Here is a 25,030-nt window from a genome sequence, read left to right as displayed (position 1 = left end):
AGAGATTCCTTTAAGAAACTTCAGTCTGCACCTTTTCCCCCTAATTCCAGAAAAATCCACAAACGCACATGATCATAGTTTCATGTGTACATAGACCCCTCCCCCCCTTCCAAGGACCCTACACTCGTGGCTCTGAGAGTCCAGTAAGGGCTGCACTGTGAGCTCCCCCACCCAGCAGGAGAGCCTCCACTACCCAGGCCCCTATCCCCACCCTCTTCCCGGATCCCCAAGCTAACGCGAGGGGGAAGGGACCAGGGGTGGAAACGTAGATCTGCCATCCCCTCTGCAACACCCCCATCTAGTGGCGGAGAGTGAGAACTGCGACTTCCCCAGAACACCTGGTTTTCTGGACTTGGACCCTTTGCAAAACCCACAAACGCCATTCAGATTACTAGACTCCGAGTACTGGGTACAGTTCAGCCCACGGCAAGTCCCTTTGCCTTCTAGAATCGGAGGACTCAAATTACAGGTTTCCTGTTTAGGTAGGAATAATGATGACGGCTGTAGTTCTTTTTATTACTATTTTCCATCTGAAATTTATCTTGTTGTGTTTACTACCTATTCACTACTAGCCCATTTTTCAGATGCAAAAATTGAGGTCCAAATACTAAGTGGTGCATTAGGAAGTGGCAAGGCAAAACACAGACCCAGATTAGCTGGATACCGTTCGATTCCAGAGATCCTCCACCATTGTGTTCTTGTACCTCTCAGATCAGCCCAAAGGTTAGTGGGCACCTACTTAGTGCTGCATGCTTTCCACAGGACCTGATTTTACTCCATTATTATTCTATTTTTAGACCTTAAAGAGTAGCCATTTTCTGCAAAACGATAGGCAGGATGACACATTCCAGGAAATCACAGTTTTGCTCTCTCATCCCTAGGAACCACAGGAATGGTGCTAACACAGAAATGCTTCGACATGTACTCTGGAGGTAGGCACCTCTCTGTTGGCACTGAGGTCACAGGGTGGGCTGAGCCGCTTCCTGTGGCAAGAGAACCATGGGGTGTTAGGACGCTCGGCTCTGGTTTCCGGAGGAGACAACCAGAAAGAAGCACGGTGGGGGTGGGACGCCATCCTGCTGTCTTTGAAACTCCTCTCCTGGGTGCAGAGCCTGAGACAAGGATTCAAGGGCAGCGGTTGGCTTGGAAGGAGGTGACCTCAGAAAATATCAGCGGGAAGTGAGACAGGGAAAGGAAGATAGCCAGTGCGATGTGTCATCGAGCTGAACGCTGCGGGCAACTGGAACTCAGGAGCCAGTGTCCAACACATGCCTCAGAGAGGTCTCAAGGGGCAAGGGAGCTGGGGTGCTCCTGCCCCTAATTCCTTGGCACTTCCCACACTTCTGGCCTGCCCCAGGGCACAAAGGAAGGTCTGGAGGTGGGAGAAGACCTTCAGGCAAAGATATGCCGGTGCTGGCAGGTGGAGGCCAGGCATGTGTGCACTGAAGTGCTTAGGGCAAGGACATACGGCCTAGTTTGCTCTGCTGGGTGAAGAGTATTATATTTTAAGGCTGCAGGGTCTCCACTGGGCCCAAGGACAGGACAAGGCCTCCCAAGGCCCGGAAAGGATATCTCTGAGGCTCCAAGCTCTCTGCATCTTTCTACAGACATCTTTTCTTCTCTCTGTGCACAGGCATGCTTTCTGAACCTCTCTGTGCATGTAGCCACCCCACTGTCCTCCTTGCCTTATAGGACACTGACCTACCTGGGCTGAAATTTCCCACCAGCAGCTTCCTCGCCCACAGGCTGACTGGCAAAGCCATGGTGGGGGCAGGACTCTCACCCAACAATCCCGATATCTTCCAAAACATGGTGGAATAAGTCCCAGACCCATTATGCCACCCACTGCCCAGCTGGCAACCCACCTCCCTCCCTCTGACACAGGAGCCTCAATAAGGAGTGGAAAAGCAGCAGAGTGGCCCCTTGCAGGCAGCAGGAGTCCTGGTCCTGCAAAAGCCGGTTTCTATCAGGATAGGTGAACTGAGCTCACCCCCCTTCTCAGAGCCCAGCTCAGCTAGGCTACCCTCCCCTGTGCCTGCAACCTCAGGGCCCAGCTCCAGGCTCGGGCATCACTCCCCTACTGTGCCCACCTAACCTCACAAGCCTAAAGGAGACAAAGCCAGGCAGCGAGAAAGTGGGAAGCCCTCTTGGCCTTGCAAACAAAGGAGGCATTGAAATGGGAGTCTGGTGCCCGAAGTCACAGCTGCGAATGTTTGGAAGGTAACCACACTTAGAGACGCGAGCTGGCACCCTGTCCTGTGCCCAGGGCTTCAGAGGATCCCATGGGTCCTATGATGGCCATCCTCCACCTGAGTCCCACCTCGCAGGTAGGGTCTGCAAGGCCAGAGGATGTGCCGACTGGAAGCCTGCATCAGGGCCCATGCAGACATCTTCGAGGTGTGACCCCCTTGGGCAGAAGCCACAGATACACCTTTAGGACTGAAGGTTGGCCAGGGCATGGCAGTTGCTGGAGGGGAGGGTGGTGTGGACAGAGCTTGGACCGGCAGACTGGGGGTGTCCACATGCAGGCACGCAAGTCCCCTCCTGGTGTGGGACAGAGCTAAGACAGGGGTGAGAAGAACGTGGGGCAGACTATTGGCCGAGGGCCAGAGGATGTCATTTGTTCTCTGTCCAGGACCCCCCCAGGTGTTCAGGGTGGCCGGGGGCCAGGTTTATGGACAAGGTCCAGTCTCTGGAGTCAAAGACTTCAGGGTGAGGCAATGACACCTCTTGAACTTCAGTTCTGTCATCTGTAAAATGGAGGGAATCCACAGTGTCCACTTCATGAGACTGACGCGGGGATTGAATGGTAACCCACACTAATCAGTGGGAGGGCCCCTGCCTGGCTGGAGAAAGGACCTGGGGGGCTCATTCAGTGTTCTGCCTTCTCTTCCCTTCTCCCTCACTCCATCCACAGGGCTCAGAAGCAAGGAGGTCATTGTCAGAATGAAAAGGGGGAAAAAATAACTTTAAAAAAACTGAATTTTATATTGCCATATTATCAAGTTGAATGTAATCATGACTGACGGGGACCCAAAAACAGAAGCATTTGAGGACAGGTTGTGGTCATGGACTACACAGGCCTCTGTGTTACTGAGCTGGTTGACAGCTGACCTTGGCTTTCAGGACTTGATTCTTCCCCTAGGTCCAAGGGATCCTCAGGGAATATAAGAACTGGCTTGTCTTCATGGGCATGGACCTATGGGTGGAGTGGCCATACAGGGCCCTGTGCTTAGAGCGAATTCGGGTTTGGTTTGATGCTCTAGTTTTGCCATCTTGAAATTCTTAATATTTTTTTAACGAAAGTCTCCTTGTCTTTTTTAAGATTTTATTTTTCAGTAATCTCTATGCCCAGCGTAGGGCTCAAACTCACAACCCAGAGATCAAGAGTCACATGCTCTACCGACTGAGCCAGCTTGGTGCCCCAAAAGGCTCCACATTTTCGTTTTGCACCGGGCCCCCAAAATTATGTTACAGATGCTGCTAAGAATTGCAGTTCCATTATAGTGCACTTTCTGTATGCCCGAGAGTCATCGTCACATTTGCTCTTTACAAAAATTCTCTGGGCAGTGCTACTGATCATCCTCGTGTGACAGATACAGCCCTGATTTTCCCACTAGGCCAGTCTTGCCCATACTTCTTCAGCCATTCAAGAGCCCCTTGCATACTTTATGCCATGTCCAGGGTACCGTCTGAATTATTAGTATTTTCCTTTGAATCAGCTCACTTTTTTAACCTAAATAATCTTAAAAAGGAACCTATATCGCTGCCATAAGTTATCACTTTTTATGCAGCAAAGATGGCCATAAAGATAAGCTCCAGCTGGGTGCTGATCCCTCCCCAACGTGCTGCAGCTAGGCCTGTCTCTGTTAAATGCACAGATTTTGCACCTGCAGTGCGGTGTTCAAGATGCAAAGGGAGCTTGCTCTTTGGTGTAAGCTGGGGATCTGTAGGACACTAATGTTCTCTCTCAGTGACCTGAGTTGCCTGTGGTCCAGTGGGTCTATCCTCTAAAGTCAGGACAGACAAGTTAGGTTGTTAACTAGTGTAGAAGGAGGTGGTGGAGGGTATGCAAAGAGCCCAGAGATGTTGAGAGATGATTTCTTAGGGGCCAAAGACCTCCATACCTTGGGTGTAGGTCCCCAAGGGCCCTTAGGGCAATGTCTCTCACTTATGGCTGCACATCTGAATTGCCTGTGGAATTTTCAAATTCCAATGTCCACGCTTAACCACCTGAATGAGGCTACCCTTGCTCTGTGCACGTTGCTCTCCCCTGGACAAGGGCTGCAGACAGCTCCACCCCGGATGCCATCCTACCGGCCCCAGAGCTTCAGACGGAGCTCAGTGTCAGCCTGCCGCTGGCCACTCCTGGTTCATCAGAGCAGTAGCAGAGAATGAGAATGACCAGTGGCCACTTCCCCTAAATGACCAGCACCCTGCTTTCCTTCCTCCCGCAGAAGTGAAGCTGCTGGTGAAATTCCTTAAAGAAATTCCAGAGGGCACACTCGTGCTGGTGGCCTCCTATGACGACCCAGGAACCAGGTAAGTGGGAACCTCCACCTGCCAGGCCATGGCAAACCAAATGCTTCCAAGCCCTAAGTGCCTTTTCCCACTCTCCTGCTGGCTCTATCTTCTGGCAACTTTTCCTAGGGAAATAACCAGACAAGTGTACATGTTCTAGGAGGCCCATCACAGCCTTGGTTACAACAGTAAAAAACTGGACACACTGTCCCTGTCCAATAAAGACCTACTAGTTATAGAAATTAGGACACATGCTGGTAGGTGACATATTATATATATATATATATATATATATATATATACACACACACATATATATATATGGATATATTGCATCAAAAATGATATAGAAAATAATTTAAGGATATGGAAGAATGCTCACCTTTTAGCATTAAGAGGAAAAAAAGAAGCAGTTTGTAAAAGCATTGGTATGATCCCACAGTACCTGTGGGAAAAAAAGACATGAAGGAAATATATTAAAATTTTATAATGATTATGTCAAGCGGGGTGAGACTCTAATTTTTAGTTCCTCTGTGATGTTCCATATTTTCCAAATAAACATGCATATTTGTAAACAGAAGCAAAATTGTACTAACACCTCTCCAGCCCCCTCCAAGTGGCTTCTTGAGAGAAGTCCCTGCCACTCAGCCCTGTTCTTCCTGAACACAACTCTGCTTGTAGGCCAAGGGCCTGAGAACTTGACCCTTCCCCCACCCCTCCACCTCACCGTGTTCTCTGCTCCTCTGCAGACTGAATGATGAGACCAGGAAGCTCCTCTCCAGCCTGGGCAGTTCTTATGCAAAGCAGCTGGGCTTCAGAGATAGCTGGGTCTTTTTAGGAGCCAAAGACCTCAAGGACAAAAGCCCCTTTGAGCAGGTGGGTTCCTGGTGGCATCCCATCCCAGTGAAGTGGGTGGGGTGGAGGGAAGTTGCCAGGGATAGATGGACAAGGACTGGGGTGGCTTGGAAGAATGGTGTGGGGACCCCTAGAGGTCAGGGTGGCCTGACTGGGTAATCCCCCAGCAGGAAGTGGCCTTGACTATTTTGCAAGGAGGTGGGTCATAATAAATTATCAGATAAGTACCAAAAAAGAGAAGGAAAAGGAGAAAAGAAGGATGAAGGCAAGAGAGCATGGAAAAAAAGAGAAAGGAATGTAGAGATGAAGCCTGCATGACAGGCAGAGAGGGAAGCCCAGCGAAGGGGGGATGCCTAGCTTCTGGTCCCAATGGAAACCTAAGCCACACCCCTTTTCCCCACAAGGGCTCAGGCTCCCCACCTGAAGAGAGAGGTTTGGACCAGAGGAGCTGCCCCTTCTAAGCTCCCTGTGGAGAGAGTAAACTTGCATCAAGAGGAGGACACAGGAGAGCCCACCTGATATGGAAGGGGTCAGCAGGGGTCCATGACATGTGGCTCCACGGTCACTACCCAGGGGTGTCCCCAAGCAGGGTCTGGGAGGCCCCCCAGCAGTGGAGTCTCAGGAATGCTCAGAGGAGGAAAGGGGAGTTAAGGCAGCATTGGGAACCCGCAGGGAAATGCTGCACCTTCTCTCCCTGTCCCCCATCTGTGCGTCCCCAGCTCAGAGCAGTTCCAAAATGTGGGAGAACTAGCCAGATCTTCCCCGAGCATGAAGTAGCCCCATCTTTGGAGGTGACAACATTCAGTTCTGCCCAGAAGGCAGCTAAGAGTCGATGATTCGGGCATAAAGGTCTAGTGAGGTGCGTGAATTCTATCCCGAAGGCAGTGGGGAGCCATGGAAGGCTTAAGCAGGAAAGGGACAAGCACAGACTGATATATAAGAAAGACTAGCTAGCATTCAGCAAGCACTTGCTCTGTGCAGGCTCGGCTGAGCAAGCTACCTGCAGCGCCTTCTTTGATTCCCACATGAAGCAGGTACAATTATCCTCCCATCTCACAGTCCAGGATCCGGAGGCATGGAGAGGTTTTAACCAGCTTGCTCAGGTCTGAGCTACTCAGCGATGCAGATGCAGCTGTCATCAGGTCAGCCTGCCTCCACAAAGATTTCTCGTCCTGATGCTTTTAGCACAGCCTCCCCGGCTGAGCACGGAGAAATGTGGAGAAGGCAGGGAGGAGGCCCAGGCAGCAATCAGACAAGAGGCACAGCAGCCTGCAGGGAAGGGGCCATGGGTGGCAGGGAGGGACAGCGTCAGGAGGCTGAACTCCAGGTTGGGGGGGACCACAATCGGTTGCAACGGTTTTTGCCCTGTCTAGAAAATGCTGGCCTTGTTTGTATGCGTGAGTTTCTAAGAGAATGAATTCAGGTCGTTAGAAATTACTTTTTAAAAATGACTATACAAAGTAGCTTGTGCTGGAGGAGAAAAGGAGGGAGCCTCCGGGTGAAGGCCACAGACATCGGGCGGGGGCTCCAGCGCATCCCTGTGTGAGGTGCAGGGAGGGGGCAGGGCGGGAGGCAGGGAAGAGGCTTCAGGCCACAGGCGCGGTTCTTCATAAAGCCCAGCTTCCAAACCCATCAAAACCGGGCCAAGACAGCAAAGAAGAAGCACGCAAGTCGACCCATCACCCAGAAATGAATCGGAGGCCACAATGTGATCGAAACCACCCAGTCCTTTGTTCCCACACACGGGGTGCTGGGCGTTAGAGAAGCAGCATCTAGAATGACTTTATTCCCTAGGGTGAGCCACGATTATCCCACTGGTAGACTTTGCCACTTACGTTCGTTTCTTCCGTAAACTAAGCCCAGGCACTTTAAACACAATCTTAACTGATTTTAGTCTATTTACTTTTAATTAATATTACAAAGTGGTTCTGCCACTTACCAACTAAGTGGCCACAGGCAGTTACTTTGGGCCTCTGTGCCTCAGGCTCCCCATCTATAGAATGGGATGATAATGGTATGCCCTTCCTGGGGCTACCATAAGGAATAAAAACATAAGGTACTTTGTGCCTGGCATAGGACAAGTGTTCACGAATTGCTAGGATGCTTCTTCTCATTGTTCTGGTTGTCTGGGGGTGTCCTAGAGGGGCTGATAGAGAATTTGGCAGAGGAGCTAATGCTCGGCAAGCCCACCTCCCACGCTTGGTGCTCCCCGCCGCCCCCCACCCCCAAGGCACTGAGGGATGACTGAGCTCTGATCCCCTCTGTAAAACCTTGGGCAAGTTGTAGTCCCTCTGAGCCTCAGTTTCCCCTCCTATGAAATGGGCTGGTTATATCCAACACCACCACCTCCCCATGGGGCCAAAGCCAGAACAAAGTCAGTGAAGGCATGAGGTTTAAAAGCACAATGACAATTCAGGTGTGAATTCTGAACAGCCTCCCCTGTGGGCCACGTCTCTCTCTTTCTCTCTCTCTCTCTCTCTCTCTCTCTCTCTAGTTCTTAAAGAACAACCCAAACACAAACAAATACGAGGGCTGGCCGGAGCTGCTGGAGCTGGAAGGCTGTGTTCCCCGGAAGATACCGTAGGGTAGCTGTGGACCAAAGAAGCTTCTGGCTACTCTAGGAGTCAGAGCTGACTGCAGCGATGAAAAGGGGGCCAAGAGGCCTGTGGAAAGTGCTGGGGGAGTCCCCATGCACTGTGCACCTCCCCTGTTTGGAAGCAGACCCCTCTCATGGGCTGAGGCGGCTCACCCAAGGTGGCCAGACTCAGGGATCCTTCCAGAGCCCGTCTGCTCTGGAGAGAACAGGAGGGCTGTCACTCCCGAGGAAGGACAGACTGCCCATACCTGCGGCGCACAATTACATTTTATTTTTGCTGACTTTGAATGAACGTTCTGACCTTCCGATGTGCAGTGTTTCTCCCTGAGATCAAACTGGCCCAGGCCGGGTTTGCTTGGGCCACAAGCTGGGACAGGTCGATGACAGCCTCGGGCACCAGGTTAGGCAGCTGGAAAGGAGGTTGGTTTCATAGAGATTTTGCTGAAGGGTAAATGAATCCTTTGCTCTCAGCTTAAGCTGTAAAACCCACAGGACTAGAGAGAGCCAGAGGAGGACACAGAACATGTTGCCTTGATCTGCTGCTGGAATGAGAGATGGAGAATCCAGAGCCTGAGCCGGGCGGGCAGGGGCGGGGGAGGGGGGGTTCCTAAGGAAGACTGGGAGGAAGAGGCAGGCTGCAGGAAAGACCTTCTGGCTGTTTCTGAGTGGTTCTGCAGAAGCAGCCCCTGAGACTTACTTGGGAAGTGATTCTAGAAAACACCAATGGGGGTGTGGAAGTAAGACAGGGGAGGAAGGTAGCCAGTAAAGGGTGTGTTATTGGCTCTGCTACAGCTGTGGGTAAGTGGAGCTCAGTCCCACAAGGATCCCCGGGAATCCGTGTAGAATACACACACCAGAGATCTCTCAGCCAGGGCGAGGTTGAGATGCGTCTGCATCAGTCCTGTCAGTCACTGCTAGGGAGGGTGCTGCTAGTGTTGGGGCTGATGCGAATTCCTGAGCACTTTTTGTCCACCCTACAGAGGACAGAGTGGCCATCTGTGGCTCTGCAGAGAGTCCTTAGCCCAGAGGCATTGATACCAGCCACTGGAGCCCCCTGAGGTGGTAAGGCCCAAGGGACATGTACAAAGACCCTGCCTGCGGTCTCTGAGAAGGGCCAAGCAGGGAGTGCCTAGACCAGATCCTGGGCGGGGGTCATGGGAGCAGAAAGCACTGGTACCCGGGCTCCTGGAGCGTGAACTGGAGAGGCTGCAAAACCTACGGAGAGGTGCGAACACCCTATGCAGCAGACCAGCAGCAGCTCAAGTCCCGTGTAAACCAGTGGTGCGGGGCCATGGGGTTAGCAGGGCTTCAAATGTGCCAAGAGGGCCTGGGGTGGAGGGGACAGAGTGTGGGAACCTTCTGCCAGGAGCCATGGTGGCTGGGACTTGGGCTGCAGTCCCAGTAGGGTGAAGATCGGTGCTCAAAGCCTGAGAGGACAACTTTGAGCAGGCTTGGCTGAAGAAGTCAGAAGAGGGGACCCAGCCAGGCACTGCTCCCCCCACCCCCACCACACGATCCCATTCCCCCATTTTTCCCAGTGCAGATCACTCTCAGGGATTAAAGGGGGAGTTTGCTGGTGGCCCCACCTAACTCTTTTTTTTTCTTCTAAGTTTATTTGAGAGAGGGAGCATGAGCAGTGGAGGGGCAGAGAGAGAGGGAGAGAGAGAATCCCAAGCAGGCTCTGTGCTGTCAGCACAGAGCCCAAGGCAGGGCTCAAACTCACAAACCTGGAGATCGTGACCTGAGCCACAGTCAAGAGCCAGATGCACAGCCAACTGAGTGACCCAGGTGCCCCCCCTACCCACCCCCCCCGCCACCAACTGACTCTTCTGCAGACCTTTCCTTACATGTGCATGGTGGAGAATGCCTGGCAGCTTGGATGTGCTCCACTCCTCCCATTTTGTTCCACGTGGCAGGGCCTTCTGTTCACACCTGACAGTCAGTGCTAACAAAGGGCTCCCGCTGAACCCAGTAGCCCTTCCTTCCACATCCCCAGGACTGACTGAGGCCAGCTGAATGGGGGTTTTCTGCAGGCCCTGGACCCTGACCGCACCACTCCTCTTCACTTAGCTGACTCACTTCTCAGAATACTTTATAAAATTTAAAAAAACAGGGGCACCTGGGTGGCTCAGGTGGTTAAGCATCTGACTTCAGCTCAGGTCATGATCTCATGTCCATGAGTTCAAGCCCCGCATCAGGCTCTGTGCTGACAGCTCAGAGCCTGGAACTGCTTCAGATTCTGTGTCTCCCTCTCTCTGCCCCTCCCCTTCTCCTGTTCTGTCTCTCTCTGTCTCAAAAATAAATAAAAACATTAAAAAAAAATTTTATTTAAAAAAAACAATAAGGACTTCTTTTTTTTTTAACGTTTATTTATTTTTGAGACAGAGAGAGACAGAGCATGAATGGGGGAGGGTCAGAGAGAGGGAGACACAGAATCTGAAACAGGCTCCAGGCTCTGAGCTGTCAGCACAGAGCCCGACGCGGGGCTCGAACTCATGAAATCATGACCTGAGCCGAAGTCGGCCACTGAACCGACTGAGCCACCCAGGCACCCCAGGACTTCTAAAGTAAGTCCATGGCTAGGGCTAGGCAGAGCTCTTAGCAGTGGTCCCTATTTTAAAAGGACATGGGAGGGGCGCCTGGGTGGCGCAGTCGGTTAAGCGTCCGACTTCAGCCAGGTCACGATCTCGCGGTCCGTGAGTTCGAGCCCCGCGTCAGGCTCTGGGCTGATGGCTCGGAGCCTGGAGCCTGTTTCCAGTTCTGTGTCTCCCTCTCTCTCTCTCTGCCCCTCCCCCGTTCATGCTCTGTCTCTCTCTGTCCCAAAAATAAATAAACGTTGAAAAAAAATATTTAAAAAAAAAATAAAATAAAAGGACATGGGAGGTGCGTGGGTGGTTCAGTCGGTTAAGGGGCCGAGTTTTGACTTCAGCTCAGGTCACAATCTCACAGTTCGTGGGTTCAGACCCTGTATCAGGCTCTGTGCTGGCAGCTCAGAGCCTGCTTGGGATTCTCTCTCTCTCTCTGCCTCTCAATCTGTTCCTCTCTGGCTTGTGTTCTCTCTCTCTCTCTCTCTCAAAATAAATAAACAAACTTTAAAAAATAAAAATAAAAAAATGAAAGGACATGGGATGGCCACCTGGTTGTGAGAGAAGATTCGTGGCACTCTTCTAAAAGCTGTCTCGCACAGCACTTTAAAGAAGATTGAGAAAGCGTCAATGAGATGACTCAGAGAACTGGGGACAGCGTCTCCTGGAGAGGGGGAGCTTGGAAAGGCAGCACACTGGAATGGCTGGTGCCCCACCCAGGTCCCCTCGACCAGTCTTCACTCCTCTTGGAGAACTGCCCTCAGGCTATTCATACCTCCTCTGCTCACTGGGGCAAAAAAGAGAGGCCAGCAAGTGTGGGAGTTTACATCACTACAGGATGGTCCACAGCTCCTGACCGCCTGGCTGGGAACCAGAAAGCCCAGCTCCCTGTCTTGCAGCAGGACAACCATGAGGTGCAATTTACAGTCCAGGGCTCCCCATGGGATCAAACCAAAGCTGGAACTTGGCCTGAAAGTGTCCCTTTGCTTGGTTGTTTCCCCTTTCCTGTCCTGCTCCTCCACTCCCCTACGTGTGTCCCCCAGGAGCCCATCCTTAATAAATTACCTGCAGGGTGCCTGAGTGGCTCAGTCAGTTAAGCATTCGACTTTGGCTCAGGTCATGATCTCATGCTCCTGAGTTCGAGCCCCATATCAGGCTCTGTGCCGACAGCTCAGAGCCTGGAGTCTGCTTCAGATTCTGTGTCTCCCTCTCTATCTGCCCTCTCCCTGCTCACTCTCTGCCTCTCTCTGTCTCTGTCTCTCTGTCTCTCTCTCTCAAAAATAAATAAACATTTAAAAAAATTTTAAATCATCTGCATGAGAATCCTCACCCCAAAGTCGGCTTCTGGGGGAGCCACCCCAAGAGAGGCAGCGGCCAAGGCCAACTGGATGGGACTGAGCCTGGGCCTGGGCTAGGAGACAAGACACCCAGCATGTAGGAATTGTCACCCACAGGGTCAGGTCTCCATGAATAAAGGGTATGTGCTGTTGCATGCTGGGGAATGTGAGGCTGAGACTATGGGACATGCCCCCTCCCGCCTCCCCTCCTCCTCAACCAGGGGCAGGTCTCTGCTGGCACATCCTCCAAATGATGAAAGGGAGCCCAGATGACCATCAGGTGTACCACCAAAACCCACCAAGGAGATGGCATTCTAGAACCAGCCCCCCTAGGGTCCCCTGGGGTGGGCTTCACAAAATGCCAAACACCCATGAGGTTCTCAACATCATTGCCAGGGCATTGTGGCCACTACAGGGACCTCCAGGTCAGCTCAGGATTGGGGCAAGACAGAGAGTCCAAGAAAATGGCTGGAGAGAGTTGAATCAGTCATTACTCACCCACTATGCATCAAGGACTGGGTAGGCACGGGGGATACCACAGTGAAGAAGACCAGACACAGTCCCTGCTCAGAGTCCCCGTGGGGAACCCAGATCAAAAGGCAATATGACTTGATAAGGGCTATGCTGGGAAAGACTGTGGGATCAAGGAAGGTCTCCTGGAGGAAGCGGCATCCACACTGAGCCTTGGGAGTTTGCAGGAGTTCCCCAGGCAAAGAGGGGAAGGAGGCCAGGCCAGGGGAGCAGCATGAACAAGGCCTGCAAGCTGGAGAGGCCTGGGAGGGGAAGAGATGAATAACAAGGGCTGAGCAGGCAGGGGTGACAGCCTTAAGGGCCTTGTGGGCTGGGGGACGGGGCTAGGACTTTGTCCAGGGGCTGTGCAGACACACTGAGAGATTGAAGCTGGGGAATGACACGACCAGATCTGCAGTTTTTTGAGAATTCCTCCTGGCTGCCGTAAGGAGAAGGCAGTGGAGAAAGCGAGGCCAGGGTGAAGAGGCTGCTGTGTCATCCCAAGAGGTGGCCTGGACCAGGAGATGCACAGGGATGGAACAAAGGGGACCAGTCGCAGTTATTCGCGAAGTGAAACGGGTAAGACATGAGAACTGATTTTTCTCATCATTGCGGTGGACAATCCTTTAGGAATCTCTGCAAGCTTCTCGTGGCCTCAGAATTTGGGGCTCATATCTCCTTACCCTCTCCCCACCTAGACGCCACTCCTCTCTCCCAAGACTGAGGAGGGGGAAAGTAAGGGGAGGTAAGGGGGAGAGCTTTCCAGCAGCTGTAATTCTGGTCCTCACCAGCAGGTGGCAGACCAAGACAGAAAGGGGAAGAGCAGCAAGGTTACCTCTGCCCACCCTGTCTGGCGAAAGGCGCTCCGCTTAATGGACAGGATGCCTGGGATTTACCAATGGGCAGTGAATTTACTATTACACTAATAGCAGCATAAGAGCAGCACCCAACCTCTATAGGAATTGCTGCTGTAGGCTCTGTGCAGAGGTTTATATGAATTACCTCATTTCATCCTCACAGCCCTATGTGGTGGGGACCATTGTTACCTCTTTTACACATGAGGAAAATGAGGCTCAGAGAGGCCAAGGGACTTGTCCAAAGTCAGGCGCCTAAAAAGCTTCCGATTAAGGATTGGAATCCCAGGTCCATCTACGTCACTACAGGAAACAAATCCTTCAGAAATACTTGCCCTAAAACTCCTCAGGGATGAACAATGTTTTTCTCTCCCTCCTCCCTCCCCTCCTCCTTCTCCTTTTCCCCTTCCTCCTCCTCCTCCTCCTGAATGCCTCTGAAGACTTTTGAAAATTGCCCAGAACCTCTGAGTCAACGTTCTCAAAATCCACCATCATTGCTTTGAGAGACAAAGAGGGAGTCGGTCTGAGTGATATGCAACTCCTCTTTTCAAAACCGTCCCACATTTTGTAAGCCTTGCTCCCCTCTACAAGATTGTGAGTCAGGAAGGAACAGATGTTTGCAGCCTATTTTGCACATGGAGAAGGAGAGGCTACGAGCTGTGCCCAGGCCACACAGTGAGACAAAGCAAAGCCAGATCTAGACCCTGTCCTTGACCCTGCAACACCAACCGTCTTTTCATAAATCATCTGTGTCTGCATTCCAAGCACTCCTTGGTGCCAAGACCTGTGCTAGGTTCTGGGTCCACCACCCCCATTCCTGCCCATGGCATGAGGTCCAAATGTTGCATTTCAGACCCTCATCTTGCCAGAAGCCAGGCTTCGGACCTCCAGCCAATCAAGACCTCCAGGCAACCAAGCTTTTAGTGCAGCTCATAAGTCATATTTCAGCAAGACTCCAAGCAGATGGGGAAAAATTAATAAGCGGGTAAAATTCCTTTTCTCTCCTCCCATCCCACCAAGATCCAAGCTGGTAGATAATTATGGGATGGCTGCCAAAGGAGTTTGATCTTCAGGGCTGACTTACGGCATTTTTACTGCTCTGGCTGACGGCCAGTTTAGTCACTGCCCTTTACAATGTCGTGAATGCTCTCTGTACTGCAGGAAATCCGAAGCGGTACGCCAGCCATGACTGAATCAGGGAGAAAAGGAACGGGGGGCAGCTGAGGCAGGGGCTGGACCAGAAGAAGGAGCAAAGGAAGAAGCCACATTTTTGCTTGCCTAGAGGGGACAGTACTAATACTCTTACAATGAGTCAGGGCTGTGTTGGGCACTCTACGTACTTAGACTATTTCATTTCATCCTCCATCATTTATTCACCCACTCCTCCAATATTTATTGAGTGACTGCAATGTGCCAAGCTCTATTTTAGACCCAGGGGGTAAACTAATAAACAAGACAGACCAGGTCCCAGGCTTTGTGGAACTGCCATTCAGGTGCAGGAGCTGAACAATGAAAAAATAATAAACAGAGAACCCAGGAAGCTAGTTTGCATTGAGGGTCAGGGAAGGCTTATCTGAGGAGGAGATAATTGAGTCTGTTGAATAAAAAGAAAAGAATTATGCAGGATTAAAAAATGGAGTTGAGGGAGAGAGATGGGAAACATTCCAGGCAGAGAGAACAACCAGTGCAAAGGTCCTGGGGTGAGGAGAAAGGTGGTATGATCCAGGAATTGTCAGGGAGAAAAGGGAATGGGAAATGATGTCCAAAAAGCAAGAAAAACTTGATAGATCAGAACTTTAGGCCACGGGGAATTTCATTCTGTGGGCAAAGCTGGGTCTAGAATGCCTAATCCTTGAGCCTTCACTGCCAACTACCATTTCATAAATCATCTGTGTCATAAGTCATCACCACTTCCCAGTGAGGCACCATACTAGAGCAAAGTGAAGGTGGCAAGGTTTTCCCTGCCCAGCCACCTCTTAAGAAAGGGTGTTAGGCTTAATCAAACTGGTTACCTGGGACTTGCCAATAGGCAGTGATTTTATCATCAGTGTTATTAACAGCATTATAACAGCAGCACCAAACTTCTCTGGAGAATTGCTATTGTCCACATCCTCTGCTTGGAGCTTTACACAAGTCACCAGATTTCATCCTTACTGCCCCATGGGGTGGGGCAGTGGATATCCTTCTTCGGTCAAGTGGGAGACGATAAAACAGGAATGACATCATCTGATTTGTTTTAACAGAACAATGGCTTTGGCTGTACACACCTACCTCTTTTGGCCCTCAGAGCAACACTGTGCAGTGTGATTATAGGAACACACACACACACACACACACACACACACACACGAAGAAACTGAGGTTCCCAGAGGTCAAATCATGCCCCCTTGGGTCACACAACTGTGAAGAGCGAGCTAGGACAGAAGCCCAAAGTGATTCTGGCCTTAACTTCACCCCATGCTGGCGATAAAAAGGAAGGTGGTAGCAAGTGAGAAGGAGGGTGACTGCTGGGGTAACTTGGAGAACTTGGCCTTGGGCCTGGAATCCAGCCTCCAGATATTTTCCTGGCCTGAGCCCAGACCAGCCCTCCCCCCTCCCCTCCCCGCCTGGATAACTGTCCTGTTGAATGAAGTGCTCTGCTCTCAGAGTCTCTGCTCTGGGACAGCCCTTGCCCCCAAGTGTCTTATTAATGGGGCTGTCCAGCCCGAGGTTTACGTGCCCACACAAGCCTGCCCTGAGCCCCATGCCCCAGCTGTCCCACACAGTCTCCACTGTCTGGGCCCTGTCTGCGGATTGGTGCCCGGCCTGGCAAGAAGGCCAAGTCCTGCCTGCTAGGCCAGCCAGAGGTCACCCTCCGCACCCAAGCTGCCGGCTGCATGGTGAGAGGACTGCTTTGCTTCTCCCCCCAACCCTGGATGCCTCAGTTTCCCTTTCTGAGAGAGGCAGGGGCGCAGGAAGTGAGGAGCTACAGGGACCACAGGACGTGTGGGCCACATGCGGACACCGTGCGCCTCTGACAGGATCAATCACTCTAAGCCTGTCTGAGGAGCTCTGGGCTTAGGAACAGCTGTGAAAGCCTCCTTTGTGCCTGAGGAGAATGAGCCGCGAGAGGACAGGGGGCCCTGGCCCGGGGAACCCCTTGGGCCCTGGCTCCTGAGATCAACATCAGCAGGGAGGACCCCCAGCCTGGCCCCCGAGGCCCACCCAGGCCTGGTGCCTACTTTGTGCCATGGGAACAGTCCAGGGGAAGAAGGTAAGAGCCCCCAAGGGTCCTGTTGGGTCCCTGAACGTGGGGAGGGAGACTGCATTTACCAAGTGGGAGCCCTCACCCACCTACCCACCGGCTCTGGGGGGCCTCACCCAGCCACTGCCCCCCGGCATCCCTCTCTGAGCTCACAGCCAAGATTTGCATCTAGAAACCTGGCTGGGGCTTAAGACAAAGCCATCTGATCTCTCCGTCTCTGGAATAGACCTGGGGCTGCCCAATCTCACGGGCTCTCTGGTCTTATACATATGCCTCTCTGCTTTCCTACATACAGGCTCTGTGGCCACCCCTCCCCATGCACCAGGGAGTGTCTGTGGGCAAGGTATCAAAGCTTTCTGTAACTCACTTCCCCATGGGGACAATAGTCACTACCTCAGTGAAATATTAAATGAATTAAATGAATTATACATATATACATATATATTTATTATATTATATATTATTATTATTATATATTATTATAGAATTCTCTTCATATTATTATGCATCACCTTCTACATCTGAGCTCCCAGTAGGGGATCTGTAGACAGCATAGCCTATGCGTGTTTCTGAAAATGTGGTCTGCATTAGAGATGGGGCGTGGGAGGGGGCTTGTTCCACAAGCCTTCTTGGGGCCGGCCCAGACCTCCTGGATGGAGGAGAAGGGGAGGCAGGGCTCCCTGGGGATTCTCCTGCATGCTTTCAGCCCACGTTGTCCAGGACAGTGATCGCAATGGTGTGGTCAGGCAGCCCAGTCCCAGCTCCCCCATCTACCCACTGCGCCAAGGAGCTGAACCCCTCTGGATCTCAGCTCCTCACCTGTAAAGTAGGGCCAGTCCCCACCTCCTGGGAAGTTCCATGACCTGATACCTATAAAGTGCTTAGCACACTGCCTAACACCCAGAGGGCCCAGTAAACAGGGGCTCTAATCCTCAAACAGCTCATGGTTGTGCTTGGCTCCAAATTTTCTGCCAACCCAGCCCATGCCACATTTTTCAAATTTAAAGTAAAACACATCATGGACCTGATGGAGGAAGCCTTTCTGGACCTCAGTTTCCCCATCTGGAAAATGAGTGTTGGGTTAGATAACCCCCTGGGGCCTCCTAGTGCCAGCCTCTGCTTCCCACCTCCTTCGCTTCAGAAGCAGTCAGACCTGGGAGCTCCTGCCGCCCCTCAGCACCCCCAGCAGCATTATCCTACAAGGTTGATGTCCTGTGGCTGTCCCTTCTCCCTCCCGTAGTGTTCCCTCGAGCCAGCCCGCAGTTAGGACAGGTAGATTATCTGAGCAGCCCAGAGCGGCCATCCCAGCCACGCTTTGCGCCCTGGCCCCACCCATCCCCTCTTTCAGGAACAGTCTTCCAGCTCCTCTCCTTTCCCAAGGGGGAATGAGCTCAGCCTCTAGATCTTACCTGTGCTGAGAGTCACCTTGGAGAATAGCCTTCCAGGCCTAGAAAAGACCCTGGCAAGGTCCCGTGCAGCAACGGCAAATACAGCTCACGTATTGCCATCCTCTCTTCCCCCACCCGTGACAGACATCACCAATGGATCCCTGTACCCTTTCCCACTAAGTGTAGACAGCCTCAAAATCCCCCTCAGCACAGCATCCCAGGACTCCCCCACCAGTCAGCCAGGACTAGCCCCCACATTGAAAGCCATGCCTACCCTGAGCCCAGCTCCTTCTCCGGCCCTGCAGGGAAAAGGCCTTCCGGGGAGAAGGCAGCAAGAGCATAGTGATTGGGAACATGGGCTTTGGGGTCGGACAGACCTCAGTCAGTTCCTCCGCGTGCTCTATGACCTTGGACAAGACAATACACTTCTCTGAGCCTTAGATTCTGCCTCGATAAACTAAAGATAATAATCCTTCTCACATTGTCATAAAACTAAATGATATCATGCCTGGGACAAAATAGGTGCTCAGTCAACATTGTCTCTTCTCTGAGTTTGATCCTCTCACACCTGTGTCCTCCCTTTGAGCCAATGAGGGCATTAATATCACACCCAACAGCAGATGAAAAAACTGAGTCATGAGCAAACATAACTTCCCCCAGCTGGTCAGTGGTAGAGCTGGCCTGGAGCATAGGTTATGAGCATGCCCAGGCCAGGCCCTTTGTGGGGCTCCCCCAACCATGGATCACCCCACCAAACCCCCCATATGCCTACTTCTGTCTCCATTTCTGGAGGCAAACAGCCCAGCTGCCTCTGTGGGATGTCTATGACAGGCCCAGCCGTGCAGAACATGATGTCCAGCACCCACTGGCCTGTCCTATAAAGGTCACCCTGCTGTCCCTGGGGGCTTCTCAGACCCCTCCCACACTGGTGGCTTACTCACAGTTATAAAATAACAGCTCTGGAAAACCCCTGGTGATGTGCTCCAAGCCTCTCCCCATTGTACAGCTGGGAAGACTGAGGCTGAGAGAGCGGGAGGACTTGCCAGGGCCATGCAGCCAGGGTCAGACCATTCCCACAAGGCCTGGCAGCTCTGGGCCCAGCCCCAGAAGCACACAGGAAGGCAGTGGGTCTCCTTCCCCCTCACCATGCAGGGCAGGATCGGGCCGCCCCTTGGAGATGACCCCTGCCCACTTAGAGCACTCTCTCCTGGTATATAACTGTCTGCCCCATCTTCATTGGCTCCCAGCCCAGCCTCCCATAAACACCCATCAACTGGGCACCTGTGCCGGGAGCTGGGCCAAGGAGGGAAAGGCATACCTGCCCTCACAGCAACTCTCACGGCCCTCAGACACCAGACGACCGGGGTCTGGGCACTCCGTCCTCAGCCTCCACTCAGCAGCCAGTGCCCCTCCCCCAGGAAGGGCACAGGCCCACAAGCTCTTACAGGCAGTCCCCACACAAGTCCAGCACCCCAGGCATGATCCTACTTCTACCCTTAAAGCGCCCAATGCTAAATACAGATACTAAATGATACCCTGATACTAAAAAGAAAACGTTACTCATAACAGCCCATGTGCATTGCGCTTCGGCAAAGATTCTCATTCAGTATGCCCACAGCTCTTTGAGGTGGATACGTTCATTACTCAAACAATCAGAGGCACAGAGAGATTAAAGGAGATTAAATGAGAGGCTCGAGGTCACCCAGCCAGTAAGCAGTGGAGTCGAGATTTGAAGCAGGCAGTCTAAGGAGCCTTGACCACTGAACCCCACTGCTGGCGTGTGTGAAGGTGGGCTCTGGAGCAGGAAGAACAGGGTTCGAATCCCACCTGGGACCCCTGTCAGGGCCACCTGCTTAACCTCTCCGAGCCTCAGTCTCCTCATCTGCTAAATGGGATCATGATTTCCCCTTCCACACTAGGATGAGCAGAGGTGCCTGGCACAGAGTCGGTGTCAGAAACGGTGGCACACAATGGTACCCTTGCTCTGGAAGCTGAAGGTGGAGCTTCAGCAGAGAGGGGGCTGGCTGTGCCCCCAGACCCACAGTGGAACCCCTTGAAGCCCTCAACACTCAGCATGCTGCAAGACATGTCTCCAAACTCAGCACGACCCAGGTTTTTCACTGAACAAATCCTACATTCTGACTGTTGATATTTGCCAAGTCACTCGTTGCTTTGTATTCGTCTTCATTAGAAGGAAGTTTCCTTGACTGAAACAAAAGGAATAAAAGAGGAGAGATCCAGCTAAATTTGATAAATGGCCTGAAAGGGAGTGTTCGTTCTTATGGAGTCCGAAAGGCGCACATCTGGCCGGGCCCCACTGGCTCCCTGAACAATTATCCCCACCGATGATGGATGGCTCCTCTCCCCGGTGCCGCTCAGTGGGGCCGGAGGACCTCGTTAGAAGGCTCTCACTGCCCGCTGCCCGTGCCATGCCATGCGCCCCCCCCCACCCCTGCCCACCGCCTCTGACCGCTTCCCTGATGGGAGCTGGGGCTTCATCTGGGCATGCAGGGCACACTCCCGGGGGCTCTGGGATTAGGCACTAGCACAAATGCCGCCATTGTGAGCAGCTTGCCAAACCCTGGACTTTGTCATTCAGGTCCAGGCTCCCCCTTTTACTCCATCTGTTCACCCCCTGGATCTGAAAGCCCCTGAATGTTTTCCTTCCCAGCCTGAGCAAACCGGTAAGCACCCCGTGCTCCCCTCCACTGTGAACTGTCCTCTCCACCTCATCCTCTACTCTCAGAATAGCCTGGCCTGGGACCCTTGAAAAAGTTGGAGCTGAAATTTCTTCCCTGGGAAAGCCCAAGGACACAGGGCCAGGTCTGGGAGCTGTAGGGCTATGTACTGGCAACAACTGAAAGGGGCATTTGAAAGTAGGCACAGTGACCTTTGGAGACAGGGAAAGGGCAGTTTTCCTGTTCCCTGAGGCCTCCCTATGGGGCTTTCCTCCTCCTCTGCCCTTGGCTTCCCCAAGCCAAGATGGAATTCAGAAGCTGAATGCCCCGGGCTGCCTCGAACAGATGCACAGGCTGGGCAGTGCACAAAAGCAATGAGTGGATGGGTGAGCAGGGGTGGAATCCAGTCCACTCTCTACCAGCAGATCCTGGTACCCAGGTGTTGGCTAGGTCTGCCCAGAGGAAAGAATGCTGCTTTGTGATTGCACAGTGCCATCACTTACAGTCCTGCAATCACCTCTTCCAAGACTAAAACTTCTCCTGTCCATCCTTATGGCAGGAAGCCCAGCTTATGGGGGAAAGACATTGAAGGAGAAAGAAAGGAAGATGCCAGCTCAGCTGACGCTTCTCCTCGGAAGCCTGGCCCGAGTGGATCTCTAATGTCTATGCAGGGCTGGAGGCTAAGACGAGGATGCCAGAGTAAGCCTGTCTCAGAGCCGTATCCGCAGGAACGGGCTGCAGGTTTCGCCAAGCCTGGAGGATCGCCAGCGGTGCTGGGAAGGGGCCAGAGAGATTAGAAGGGGGTAAAGCTCCCTCAGACACCCCATGGCACCACCACTCCCCCTGAGTTCCCCAGACTAGGGCAAATCCCATTATGCTCCCCACGCTCTCCCCACCACACTGATCAAGGCTGTAATCTCGGATTTAGTTCTGTGATTTCCCCAAGGAGGGAGACTGTGTTTGACTTTGTGGCTCACAGTTGTGTCCCCAGCACCTAGCAGATAATAAGTACCCAAGAGATTGAGGAAGGGAGACAGAGAGAGAGAGAGAGAGAGAGAGAGAGAGAGAGAGAGAGATGGCAGCTGGGTCTCCATAGGGGTAACTCCATGGTGGGGCTGAAGGCCAAATTCATGGAAGGATCCACACAGAACTCAGGCTGAGAGGAAGGACATAGACTGAGTCCCTCAATTTCTCCCATACATCCCCTTCTTACCTTCCAAGAGCTTTAAGACTCTGACCCAAATTCCCACATTCACCACCTTGCCTCCAGCTGCCCCCCCCCTCCACACACACACAGATTTTCCACCTGCACAACTTCCTGGCCAAATGCAAAATCCCTCATTGGGATTTTTCACCATTCATCCAACCATTTTTTTCACCTTTCATCCAACAAGCACTGACTGGGCACCACTGGGTACCAGGATCCCAGGCGCCAGAGACAGACCAGTGAATAAGACTCTGGCCCCGTCCCTGCACAGCCCAGCAAGAGAGAAATAAGTCAGTGGTGATGACAGAGCAGGTACTGGGTGCCCTGATAAGGAAAACACAGAGGAGCTGGGGTACAGAAGGAGGTCCACAAAGCAAGAAGAGGCCAGGGAAGCTCCCAGAGGCCCAAGCTGTGATCCAAAGAATGAAGAAGGGATAAGCAGGCCTGGGAGCCAGGAGACATGTCCAGGGACACAGTAGGACCTGCCAAGGCCTAGAGGTATAAGAGGCATGGTGCATCCAGGAACTGAAAGAATCTTCTGGTTTGCAGCCACTCTTCCTGAGCCTAGCACAGTGCCCTGACCCCTGATTCTGGGGTTGGGACCTGCCATGGGCCTGGGTCAAGTGAGGCCCTAACTCACCACTGCCCCACCTACCCCTCTACTTCCTTATAGCAACACCCTCCCCCCAAAAACCAACTATGGATCTTCCTCAGCCTCTTTGATCAAGGAGAATATTTTTTTTTCTCTCCTTTCTTTTGCTCAAGTATTCAAAACAGCTGAGAACAAAGCAAGAGAAAGAGAGATAGAGAGGGAGAAAGGGAGACAAAGACACAAGAGATGAAAATCACCAAGAGAAAGTCTGCTGGTAGCCGAATGAGCAGACCCCAAGCCTGTTCTCCCCAACCTCTGCCCCTCTGCTCCCCACACCCTCTGAGTGCCCCTCTGGGCCTCTTTTCCACTCCCATGTGTTTTAATGCCTCTAGACAGGAAAAGGGGAGAAGGAACCAAGATGGCAGGCTTCACCTCATGCTCAGACCATGAGGGGCAAATCCTTCCAGGACAGTAGAGGGCAGGACATTATTTTCATTCCTTCCTTACATCACTCACATCCTCTTAATCCAATTTTCATCCACCAGCAAGCAAAAACCTTCACCTCAAGGCCCTGAGCCACCCTGGACGAGACGGTCTCCCTTTCTGGGCTTCCACACTCCTCCCTTGTCAATGCAGGGTTGGTAGCTGTGCAACTCACTGCTTTAGGGGGCAAAATGAGGCAGGGAGAAGCAGGGAGGTGAGAACACGCATCCCCCAAAGGATGCAGTGCCAGGACCCCACATACATGATGGCCATAGCCCCTCTCTGCAGGCCGGCCTGGGTTGTCTCCCCCATTTCACAGCCCTGAAGGGGTCAGAGGAAGTCATATTAATGCAAGATGGCCTTAGGCTCCTCCCACACGCTCCAGAAGCCAAAGGTTTGCAGAGACCTTGCACAGCACAGCCAACCCTGGCCTACACCCATAAGCTGAACTGAATCCACTCCACATGCTTCAGCAGTCTCAGGGGTCACCAGGCCTCTCAGACCTTCCAAGGTAAAAATATGAATGCTTTTCAGTCATTGAACTCCCACAGAATCCTCACTACAAACCCGGCCACATACATATGTATGTCCCCACTTCACCAAGGTAAAAACCCAGACTCAGAGAGGTTGAGCTCACTGCTCAAGACCACACAGCCATTAACTGCCAGAACCAGGCCTTGAACCCAGATGCCTCTGGCTCCACGGCTCAATTGACTTGTTTTTCAAGTATCTGGATGAAACCATGACGCTCAAAAGCCAGAGTAAATCTTCACCTTGTTGGGTAGAGTTACTAGCTGGTGGTGGCTCCAGTCCCACTGGGAGCTGGGTTGAAGAGCGACCTTAAAGTTCAGAAGAATTTAATTTCCTTCATGAAAGGGCTTGGAGGTGGGGCAGGAGGGGCCAAATCAAAAGCCGGCTTTTGAGAAGGCAGGAATCCAAAAAGGCAGCTCCCTCCCTGGGCCCCAGGGATCTGCTTTCAGAACATTGTGTCTCCTAAGCTGACATGAACGAGGGGCTTTGTTTAAGTGAGCGATCAGATCTCAGGGCCTGGGGGTAGGGAAAGGGCAAGGAGCTGGAACTTTCCTTCTGTCATCTAAAATCTAAGACAAGACCAAAGAAAACAGCAAGGTGCCCCAGGGAAGCCGGGAGAGCCTGGCTTGGTCTTAGCGACATCTTGCTCCCATGGAAGCTTAGGATAGGGCATGGGGTGTCCCACAAGGGATGTCATACCCAGAACCTGCAGAACTCGGCCAGAAACCAGATGGAGATGCTGTGTGGGGGACCCACCCAAGAGTTTTTCCTTATGCACCTGAGCTCTTGGGAACACTTCGGGGTCATATTGGGGTATACGATGTGGCAGATGTTCATGGAGAATCCTGCCATCAGCAGGCCCCAAAGCAGTCAGTTTGTGAAGGGCCCATGGTGACGCTGTGGTCACAACCGGGGACTGTGGAGGGACATACTGGTTTCCTAGGGCCGCCCCGACCACCTACCTACCATAAATTAGGTGGCTGAAAACAACAGAAATTTGTTCCAGAGCCTAGAAGCCTGAAGTCAAGCTGTTGGCGGGACTGTGATCCCATAAGCCTCTAGGGGAGAATCTGTTGTTTGCCTTTCTCTTAGTTCTGGTGCTGTGAGCCACCCTTGTTGCTCTGTGGCTTGTAAATACATCACTCCAGTCTCTGCCACCGCCACTATTACGTGGCATTCTCCTGTCTGTCTGTGTCTCATCTCCTCTGCTTATAAGGACACCGGTCATACTCGCTTAGTGCCCACCCTAATGACCTCATTTTAACTTGATTACGTCTTCAAAGACCCTACTTCTAACTAAGGTGACCTCCACAGGTACAGGGGCTAGGATTTCAACATATCTCTTTGGGGGGACACAATGCAACCCATAACTGTGACCCTCACCCCACTGGACCTCTACTCTTCTTACGCATCTAAAGTTATACATTAGCATAGCTGGAACTCATCCATCCTCTGCCAGCGGCTCTCCTGGGGCCTCAGGTCCCTTTAGCTCCTGTCCAGTGGGGTGACTTCCCACATGTCATTTTGATTCCAGGCCTAGTCCTCCCTTCTCCTGGGTAAAACCCTTGGAGAGCAGATACATGGAAATCCACAACCACCAGGCCCTCTGTGACCCCCATGTGGCCCCCTCTGTGGCCTCCTGTGACACT

The 25,030-nt window shown here is 52.4% G+C and overlaps 2 protein-coding genes and 1 long non-coding RNA gene across 12 annotated transcripts in view; 2 read left to right on the top strand and 1 right to left on the bottom strand.

Moving 5' to 3' along the window:
- FAM3D (FAM3 metabolism regulating signaling molecule D) overlaps nucleotides 1–8,260 on the top strand; it is a 34,450-nt gene extending 26,190 nt beyond the window's left edge. For 9 of the 10 annotated variants that reach the window (XM_045051760.1, XM_019823510.3, XM_023249888.2 and 6 more), the window contains 4 exons: nucleotides 882–932; nucleotides 4,458–4,542; nucleotides 5,271–5,397; nucleotides 7,871–8,260. In XM_045051760.1, coding sequence (XP_044907695.1) covers nucleotides 882–932; nucleotides 4,458–4,542; nucleotides 5,271–5,397; nucleotides 7,871–7,960 — 353 coding nt within the window. In that variant the 3' untranslated portion in view covers nucleotides 7,961–8,260. The other variant, XM_045051762.1, reaches the window with a different exon arrangement.
- The window catches only part of LOC111559428, a 110,998-nt gene that overhangs the window by 3,606 nt on the left and 82,362 nt on the right, over nucleotides 1–25,030 (bottom strand). The window contains exon 2 of the long non-coding RNA XR_002740288.2: nucleotides 4,904–4,966. This is a non-coding gene — a long non-coding RNA (uncharacterized LOC111559428). The remainder of the gene's footprint in view (nucleotides 1–4,903; nucleotides 4,967–25,030) is intronic.
- FAM107A (family with sequence similarity 107 member A) overlaps nucleotides 16,200–25,030 on the top strand; it is a 53,809-nt gene continuing 44,978 nt past the window's right edge. The window contains exon 1 of the mRNA XM_006928901.5: nucleotides 16,200–16,511. Within this exon, the coding sequence (XP_006928963.1) occupies nucleotides 16,488–16,511 (24 nt within the window). The 5' untranslated portion in view covers nucleotides 16,200–16,487. The remainder of the gene's footprint in view (nucleotides 16,512–25,030) is intronic.

The sequence above is a fragment of the Felis catus genome, chromosome A2 (assembly GCF_018350175.1).
Source record: "Felis catus isolate Fca126 chromosome A2, F.catus_Fca126_mat1.0, whole genome shotgun sequence".
NCBI classification, from domain to species: domain Eukaryota; kingdom Metazoa; phylum Chordata; class Mammalia; order Carnivora; family Felidae; genus Felis; species Felis catus.
This window is presented reverse-complemented; position numbering and strand designations above follow the sequence as displayed.